This window comes from Salvelinus alpinus, chromosome 25, assembly GCF_045679555.1.
Source record: "Salvelinus alpinus chromosome 25, SLU_Salpinus.1, whole genome shotgun sequence".
NCBI lineage: Eukaryota > Metazoa > Chordata > Actinopteri > Salmoniformes > Salmonidae > Salvelinus > Salvelinus alpinus.
In genome coordinates, this window is record NC_092110.1 from 3781940 (window position 1) to 3792233 (window position 10294).

The following is a 10294-nucleotide window of genomic DNA, read 5'->3' on the forward strand; positions in this document are numbered from 1 at the left end:
GAACTGAACTGATGGGATGGTATATATCTCTGCCTGTGTAGAAAAGACAGGGAGAGGACAGCTAACTCTTTTACACTCACTCAGTAACTAAATTATTTTCAGAGACCTGTACTACTGTATGTGTTCCGTAGGACTGTTTCTAGACCTATACAGGAAGAGTTTTGTCTTCGTGTACTGCGTGATGGTGGTTTTGCATTTGCTGAAAATGGTGACTGTTGAACCAAAGGTGTGACGATAAGCTGTAGTTTAAAAAATAAATACTTACATTTACATTTTTACATTTTAGTCATTTAGCAGACGCTCTTATCCAGAGCGACTTACAGTAGAGTGCATACATTTTATTACATTTTTACATACTGAGACAAGGATATCCCTACCGGCCAAACCCTCCCTAACCCGGACGGCGCTATGCCAATTGTGCGTCGCCCCACGGACCTCCCGGTTGCGGCCGGCTGCGACAGAGCCTGGGCGTGAACCCAGAGACTCTGGTGGCGCAGCTAGCACTGCGATGCAGTGCCCTAGACCACTGCGCCACCCGGGAGACCGGGTGGCGCAGTACTACTACTTACATATTTACTGTGAAAGCTTGCTTATATACCATTCTTATTGTGGTTGTTTGCTTTTCAGTTTAGTCTTTAAAATCATGTATAGCATAAGGAATGGTGCTGATTTTTGTAGGCTGTTGTGAATGTCAACAGCCTCTGTGGAGAGTTTGACGTCAAGAGTATTTTCCACACTTGTATTTCTCTCTCGATTTTTGCTGTTTTTGTGTGTATATTTTTCTAGTTCAGAACCATATGTTGCACAATATTTTATGATGTGCTTAAATACAGACCTGCATTATGCAAATAATATTAAGATTTAATAAATGGTTCAATTATACTTGGCAAAATGGGGGCGCAACATTTTTTTTGTTCAATAATTGTGGGCGCATCAAAATGCATAGTTGTGACTGAAACAAATGATTCAAATGTCTAAGATATAAGCTGTGTATTAGAGTTGAGGAAACCTTCAAATCTGTGTTAAATACAGCTCATTGCAATCTTCCCATAGCACTTCTGATGCTAGGAGCAATACTGGCTGAGATATATTAGGTCAAGTCCCAAACGGCACCCTTTTCCTTTTGACCAAGGCCCATAGTGCACTACATAGGTAATAGGGTGCCCATTGGGACATAACGACAGTCTTTGAGCAGTTCTGAAGTGTGCCACTGTCCGAGTGAGAGCCCGGGGATGGAATAAACTACTCAGTGGTGTACTAGACCGGCCTCTACCTGCTTATTTCTGCCTCCTTTCATTTCACTCACCATCAATTCCTACCGGACAACCATTGTATACCAGTCAACTTTCACAATTCAATAAATACTCTTCTTTTTTTCTTTGTATTTCTATTTTCCTCTGGAAAGAGCTTCATATAATAAAATAACAAATGATGTGCATTATGCACACACCTGTACCTGTTTGTTTCAGGAGGGAGGGGCAAAAAGACGTCTTCTTCCTTGAGCAGGTCCTCGTCTGGTTTTCAATCCAGTCACCTCCCATCCCCAGAGTCCCCCGGCCTCCCCCCCACCCCGACCCACCCCAGCCTCCCCCTGATCCACCCCAGCAAGACCATCTTACAGACCAGACCAGAGCACCAGTCCACTACCTTACCATCGCAGAGCCAGAGCCATCGCAGTCACACCCACAGAGCCATGCCACTGAGGAGCTGGAGCTGTGATAACTTGGGCCTGGCAGGTAAGCCTACTCCCACAGCCCTGGGGCTGCTCCCCCTGGGGGAGCTTCACTCAGACCAGGGCCTCCACACCACTGAGCTCCACACCCTGGAAGACATGACGCCAGCTCATACCACCATGTCCAAGGCTAAGGGACAGGGCTACCCTACACAAGAGGAGGCCCTACAGCAGTTGTCGACACACTCTGAAGGATCTTTCCTGTCCTCACAACCACTGCTCACCTCACCTTGTAGTGTTCTGTCTGATACGTTAGAGTTGGACATGGGAGTTCCCAGGTTAACAGACCTCCTTCCATACACACACCTCAAAATATCCACTCCAGCACCAGGACGTAGGCCCAAGCATCGTTCAGCCAAGCCTTTCCTGTCAAACCCATGTATACCATCATCACCCCCAGCAATGACCAGTGACGGTGGTAGTGCCTATAAGCTCTTCTCTTTAGATGGCACCTCTTTAAAGGATGACGTTATTACAGAGGCAACAACCCAACCGTGCAGCTCAGACCCGGCAACACAAACCTGTATCTCAGACTGTGACCTTGCGGACTCTCCTCTCCAGTCTGAAGCCCACAGGATGCAGCCTGCTGGGGGAATGGAAACTATGCCTGTCAGGTCAGTCAACCTGGGACCCCTCCTGGAGGAAAGACTGGAGTCAGAGGGGATAGATCTGACAGCGGAGCCCTTCTCTGACAAGGTACGCCCTCACCACAATTATACAGTACTGGTAGTAGTACTATGGTAGTACTATGCTCATGCAGTACTAAGTACTATGGGCGCTAAGTAGCACTGTGTTCACTCAGGATTAAGAAGCAGTACTATGCTCATACATTTCAATGTGTGTCAATGTAAGTACTGTGTTCAGTTACATAAGGTATCCACAGTGCTGTCTACATGCAAAAGGGTACACAACACATTCACTGGCTTCCTCACAAATGGCACCCTATTCCCTATATAGTGCACTACTTTTGGCCAGGGCCCATAGGGCTCTGGTCAAAAGTAGTGCACTATATAGGGAATAGGGTCTAATTTGGGACGGACCCACAATGTTGCCCCTTTAAGCCCAGTGTTTCACTCTGACCCATCTCCACCTGCAGTATGGTCGTTATGGAATCCCCCAGTCTCTGGTCCAGAGGTACGCCACTTACCTGAACCAGCCTCTAACAGAGACCATGTATGCCATGGACCTGCTCAGACTCACACAGCTCCGCAGGCAGCAGCGCATGGCAGTGAGTGACCTTCTATACTACTACAGTCTTAATTTATTCCTTCTTTAGAACATTACAATAGGTTCAGGGTAGCATTATCTTAATGACAATGCTCTAAATGGTTTTTCCTATCCTCCATACCCCCAGGTGTGTCAAAAGCCACAGACCCTAGCGCTTGGACTAACAGCAGTGACTGACAACTGACACAAATATAATTTACTGTAGCTTACTGGGTTTCCTATCAAGGTTTCATATCAAGTCATTTACCTTTGATTCTAAACTATTATGACCATTTCTAAGCTATCATGTGAATAGTGTACATGAAATACTGTGACTGACTACTGATTTTATAATTTTTTTCTTCATTTAAATATTGTATAAGGTTGAGTGCCATTAAAGCAATACAAAATATTTTCTTTCAATGTACCTTTTCTGGAAAGTTAAAATGTATAAAAAAATCTGAGACATCTGAACACGTGTAGCCTTAACATTCTGTATACTCCCCTTGTCCTAAGGGTCAAAAATGGCCTGCCTTCACTAAACCCCTAAAATAAAGCAGCTTAATTGAATTTTAAACCCCAAATCTATTTTGCATGAAGAAAAAACCTGTCATTCATCACAAACTTTGTGAATATCTGGGTTTTCCCTCTTCACAATGTAGAAAGACTGCATTTAATCAGTGGACGCCACTCGTTTTTATTACAACACACCTGTCATAATTGTTTTCTTTACTAAAGTAGAGGTTTATTATTATTATTATTATTATTATTGCTAAAGGTACTGCATAGGTGTAAACAATTTAGCAAGAGATGGCACTTGTATAGCCTAAGAAAGTAGCAGAAATGTGCAGAAAGTAGTTTTGAATGCATTTTATTGAAGGGAAACAATAGCAGTCTTGAACTTTTTTTGGGCAATATAGTGAGATATTCTTATATATATACTGTACAATGAGGAATTCAACTACAAAATACTAGTCCTCTCCCATTTTTTAACCATTGCACATGTAGGACCGTATGCAAGTGTGTGTGCATGGACTTTGCAGATGTATTTCTCACATGTGCAGCACATAGTATTTGTTTTACAGTCCTTCTTTGGGGGGCAGAATTGGCATCTCTTGCCTGCCCTATCTGCAGCCTCAGATGGATCAGGGCTAGATTCAGCCCCCTGAACAGCTTTCACAAGCGCTGCAGAGGCGCTCCCTTCTTTGAATATGTGGAGTTACAAGTGCCTTTCCCAGCTGCTCCAGGAACACCCTCCTCCCGTTTATCAGGCATCCAGGTAGGGTTGATCTTGTTCTATATCACAAAGGCATTGTATGAGGAAACATCAATGATGTTATGGAAGATGACCACGAGCCTGCTGGCAGTCATAATCCTGCAGCTGTAAGTTCCAATCACCTTGTACGGGTTGTCCACGCCTCCTTTGTTGTGGTTGTAGTCCTGGCTTCCTGTCCTCACGATCACTGATCTCAGACGTTTTGTGCAGTGTGCTCAGGAGGACCACATTCTTGTTCCTCTTTGGGAGGTAAGAAACTAGAGTGGGGGTGAAGGCAAACTTTGATGAGAAAGCCTTTCTCCCCCTTGTTGCGAGGAGGGCAGGGGGGAGCTCAGGCTTGTTCTTTCTAACTGTGCCAACCATGGTGATCTTCTTCCACAGGAGCTGCTGGCTGAGTTCATAAGAGGTGAAGAAATTGTCACATGTGACATTGTGCCCCCTCAGTCCATCTGTCACATCAAGCACAACCTGAATCCCCTGGTTCTTCTCCGGGCCTCCACTGGTCAGATTCCCTGTGTAGACTTGCACCTTCCAAGCATAGCTGGATTGTGCGTCACAGGCATATACTGCAGGAAAGGACGGTGACCTTTAGACGAAAGAGATTACTATCAGTAATTAGTATCGGTGTCACAGAAAACAATCACACAAATCAATGATATTACAGCAATACATAATAAAATGAACAGTGAAAATATACATTACAGATATGAAAATAAAAATGTACCTCAATGGAACCAGATGCTCATCCACTGTTACCTCAGGCCCAGGGTTGTAGAGGTATGGCAGACGCTCTACCCACTTCTCCCAGACCTCTCTTATGGCCGCCAGTTTGTCTCTCACACGTCTTGCAGGTCTTGACTCACGGTTATCAAATCGTATCATTCTTGAGAAAGTGTGAAAGACTTTCAGTGGCATCGTGGCACGGAAAATCGCCCTTCCACTCTCTGCATCCCAGAGACTACATGTAGCCTCGCCTCGGGACCTATACACACCCGCTAAGATTAGCAGCCCTATGTAGCCACGCAGGTCAATCTCATCCATCCTTTTCCAGGTGTCTCCATATTTACCGAAACACTCCAAATGTATCATCTCCAGGATGATTTATTCGATGGCTGATGTGCTGAACATATAGAATGTTGAGGCGATGTCCTGGGCATGGGCAACTGCATGTCTTGTGTCCTTATGACATTTTGTGCTGCCATCCTGCTCTGGTTGTCATATGGTGACAAGGGCCATGTTATTTTACTGTTATTTGACAAAAAAGTCTCTTTCAGTTTGGGTGATTTCTTTTTCACCTGAAGATGATGCCTCGTGCTCTGGGTTGTATTCTTCCCCATCTTCTTCTTCATATACCTCCTCCTCTTCTAAATCATTGTTCTCTTGTTCCTCCTGGACATCTGAAAAAATCTGATCTACGACCTGTTGGGCAATGAAACGTGCACTCATGGCTTCAGCAAGGAGAGAACTGGGGGGACTGTCATCTGCAGCGCCTTTATAGTCTCTGACTGCATTCCCCATTAGTAGACAATGCCTTCAATAAATGTTTATTTTGTCTGAAATAGTTTTTGTTTTGTCTGTGAACTTGAGTCATGTGTGGGGTCGTGGAGGGGAGATGCTGCACATGCACAAGAAAGTTTTAGTTTTGTCTGAGTTCAATCAGTAGCACACTTCTCAATTTCTCATTGTGTGTGTGTCTTTGTGGTTTTTGTGGTGTGTAAATTATTTTAGAACTGCCAGGTCAAAAATGACCCTAAGACAATCTTGGTTCCCCTGGTGGTGTACAGCTTTCATGGAAATATGAACAAAGGTGATGTTTCACTTTTTCTAATGTTGGGGTCACTCTAGGAAAAGTCCTCAAATTTCAAGTTGAAGAAATATCATTCAGGGAGTTTTCTTTGCTGTTAAACATAGTGGCGGGTCATTTTTGACCCTTAAGAAACACAAGCGTTAAAACAATACTAACTGAAATGTCAAGCCCCTGTGCCATACTATTCTACTGCAGCGATTTATTGATTGCTTGTCTGAAATATCCTTCTCCCTGAGGGGTTTTGGCTATGTTTAAATGGCATAAGTACTGTTCAGTAGAATCCAGAAATGCATGAATTCAATGTCATTAGTCTTGGTAGCTTCCAAAACATTCAAATGACTTCTAACACTATTTCACAGTAGAGATTCAATTCATTAAATCAATTGCATTTTATATCAAGCCGGCAAAATCTCAATTCTTGCATTCATTTAATTCATGTGCAATGGCAGGTATCACTAATTGTGACCAAAAAAAGGGGCATACCGAGTGAATAGATCATATTCTTTCATGATTTATCTCTAGCAGAGCATCTGTTTACAGCCTGGTCCTGAAGGTCCTCTGTTCAGAAATCATTCGCATTTTATTTCAAGACCGCTAAATCTCTGCTTTCTATTCAGGAATTCATTGCTTTCTTTTCATTTATAGCAGCAAATATCACTAATTGTTTTAAAAGAAAATGGTGCAGAGTGAGTGATTTATATTATTATATCCTGGTACCTGTGGTGCATAACTATGTCCCTGGGTGGCATCTCATGGAGACACTACCCGACCAGCACCCGTGGCCATAGTTATGCACCACAGGTACCTGTCGGCTCCCAGGAGGACAAGCGCTCTCTCCACCTGGACATTCTTCCTACCCTGTCTCAGCCCCACAGACACCCCCAGGACCATGGCCCTGCTCAGGGACGGCTCTAGCCTGCTTACAGTACTCCAGGATGCCCTGGCTGTCCCCTGGATCCACCTTCAAGTGCCGGTCGTCCGCCTGCCTACGGTACCAATCAGCCAAACAGTCGCACAAAGACATCAACTGCTCCAAAGAGCATACAGATTTAACTTGTAGTGAACATGTGGAAAGTTGTTATAGTTCTTAGTGGTAGAACCTGGGCATCCCCCTTTCTATTTTATCATCATGTCATTTTGTTTATTTCAGAGTATTCCTCATCATCATGTAAAGAGCATCTCATTTTATGATGCAATGATGTTTTCTAATAAAGTTGAACTGGACTTGCCTGGTGTGCCGCCCATCGTCACGCTGTGCATCCTTGGGTAGATGTAGAACTGCCCTTAACCATTCCGGATGAAGTGTTGGAGCCAGGGGGCTTGTGCCTTTAAATCAAAGTTTGTCATCTACAGCATAGTGTACACAGCACAATGAAATGCTTATTTACAAGCTCTCGTCTCAGGTATGTGTGTATAAACACCATCAGGGCCTGTCCCCTAACAGGGTAGACCTGAGAGTCCCCTACTAAAGACTTGGCCCCCAGACTGGGGGAGTTGACAATGACATCATATCCCTGGCTGCTTAGTTCCTGGAGATTTTGTTTACTTTCTGCTTCACAACCAGGCCTCCTGCTTTTCTAAACCTAAAAGTCACAAAAGACAAAGATTTGTGATTTAAATTCAAAGTCAAAAAAGATTTGGAAACAAAAAAAAGCGTGTCATCCATATTCAACTCCCTGAAGTACGTACAGTGCCTTCAGAAAGTATTCACACACCTTTACTTTTGCCACAATTTTATCTTACAGCCTGAATTAAAATGTCGTTCAATTGAGATGTCACTGATCTACACACAATAATGTTATTTTGTTGGTACAACATTTGAGAAATGTATAGAAAATGAAAAGCGCAAATGTCTTGAGTCAATAACTATTCTACCCCTTTGTTATGGCAAGCTAAAAGAAGTCCATGAGTGAAAATGTGCTTAACAAATTGCATAATAAGTTGCATGGACTCATTCCGTGTAAAATAATACCCCGTCTCTCTACCACACACACACAATTATCTCTAAGGTCCCGCAATCGAGTAGTGAATTTCAAGAACAGATTCCACTACAAAGAACAGGAAGGTTGTTCAATGCCTCAGGGGGGAAAAAAGGAAGCCTGTACAGAATTAAACTAAATCCAAAACACGCATCCTGTTTGCAACAAACCACTTAAGTAATACTGCAAAAAACTTTTGTCCTGAATACAAAGCGTTATGTTTGAGGAAATCCAACACAGCTCATCATATTTTCAAGTATGGTGATGGCTGCATAATGTTATGGCTATGCTTGTCATCGGCAAGTACTAGGGATAAAAATAAACTAAATACAGGTATAATCCTGAAGGGTAAATGGCTGTCAAGCAATGATCAACAATCAACTTGACAGAGATTGAAGAATTTCTTTAAGAATGGGAAAATATTTTACATATGTACCCAAAGTAATTTAGTTTCCTCAACTTGTTCAACAGCCACACCATTCTTTACAAGATTCAGCTGAGGCCTAGAACTTAAGGAATGATTTGTACCAAATACAATGCTCTTAGATTTAGAGATGTTCCGAACCAGTTTATTACTGGCCACCCATTCCAAAACAGACTGCAACTATTTGTTAAGGGTTTCAGTGACTTCATTAGCTGTGGTTGCTGATGCGTATATATTTGAATCATCAGCATACATGGACACACATGCTTTGTGTAATGCCAGTGGCAGGTCATTGGTAAAAATAGAAAAGAGTAGAGGGCCTAGAGAGCTGCCCTGTGGTACACCACACTTTACATGTTTGACATTAGAGAAGCTTCCATTAAAGAAAACCCTTTGAGTTCTATTAGATAGCTCTGAATCCATGATATGGCAGAGGTTGAAAAGCCATAACACAAGATTTTTTCAACAGGTTATGGTTAATATTAAAGGCTGCAATGAAATCTAACAGTACAGCTCCCACAATCTTATTATCAATTTCTTTAAACCAATCATCAGTCATGTTGAGTGCCCTTCTCTATAAGCATGCTGTAAGTCTGTTGTTGATTTGTTTTCAGAGAAATAGCATTGTATTTGGTCAAACACCATTTTTTCCCAAAAGTTTTCTAAAAGCTGGCAGCAAGCTTATAGGTCTGCTTTTAAAACCAGTAAAGGCCGTTTTACCACTCTTGGGTAGCAGAATTACTTTGACTTTCCTCTAAACTCAGATTAAAGACATGACAGGGGTGGCTATAGAGTCAGCTACCATCCTCAGTAACTTTCCATCGAAGTTGTCAATTCCAGGAGGTTTGTCATTATTGATTGATAACAATAATTTTCCAACTGACTTTACAAAATTCAAACGTGCAATGCTTTTCTTTCATTATTTGCTTTTTTATGCATGAATACGATCGTTCACTGTTCGTTGTTGGCATTTCTTGCCTACGTTTGACCACTTTGCCAATGAAGTAATCATTAAAATAACTTGCAACATCAAATGGTTTTGTAATGAAAAAGCCATCTGATGCGATGAAAGTTGAATTTGTCTTTCTGCCCATAATTTCCTTTGAAGTACTCCTAAGTTTTTTTCCCATCATTCTTTATATCTTTGATCTTGGCTTCATAATACAGTTTATTCTTATTTTTGTTGAGTTTAGTCACAATTTCTAAATGTTCAGTAAGTCAGCCAGTAAGATGTGCAGCCAGATTTATTGGCCACTCCTTTTGCCCCATCTCTTTCAACCATAACAGTTTTTCAATTCCTCATCAATCCATGGAGCCTTAACAGTTCTAACAGTCAGTTTCTTAACAGGTGCATGTTTATCAATAATTTGAAGAAGCAATTTAATAAATTTATCAAGTGCAGTGTCTGGATGCTCCTTATTAATGACATCAAACCAACAAATATTTTTTAACATCATCCACATAAGAGTCACAGAAAAATAAGTTGTATGATCTCTTATATACTATTTTAGGTCCAGCTTTTGGAACTTTGGCTTTCCTGGATATTTCCTGGATCACTGCATCCAATGGGTACGGATACAGCTTTAGAACAAATTTCTACAGTATTAGTAAAAATGTGATCGACACATGTGGATGATCTTGTTCCTGTAGTGTTTGTAAACACCCTGGTACGTTGATTAATAACCTGAACCAGATTACAGACACTGGTTACAGTGAGAAGCTTTCCCTTGAGCGGACAGCTTGATGAAAACCAGTCAAAATTCAGGTCCCCAAGAAAGTAGACCTGTTTACATCACATACACTATCAAGCGTTTCACACACATTATTTAGATACTGACTGCCATCACTTGGTGGCCCATAGCAATAGCAA

The 10294-nt window shown here is 42.1% G+C and overlaps 1 protein-coding gene across 7 annotated transcripts in view; it reads left to right on the forward strand.

The window, feature by feature from the left end:
• The window catches only part of LOC139553227 (SAM and SH3 domain-containing protein 1-like), an 80182-nt gene extending 76492 nt beyond the window's left edge, over positions 1-3690 (forward strand). For 2 of the 7 annotated variants that reach the window (XM_071365332.1, XM_071365333.1), the window contains 3 exons: positions 1470-2428; positions 2829-2960; positions 3087-3690. In XM_071365332.1, the coding sequence (XP_071221433.1) occupies positions 1470-2428; positions 2829-2960; positions 3087-3143 (1148 nt within the window). In that variant the 3' untranslated portion in view covers positions 3144-3690. Of the gene's footprint in view, positions 1-1469; positions 2429-2828; positions 2961-3086 lie in introns of those variants that run through there. The other 5 variants (XM_071365330.1, XM_071365331.1, XM_071365334.1 and 2 more) reach the window with 5 other exon arrangements.
• The last annotated feature ends 6604 nt before the right edge of the window (positions 3691-10294 follow it).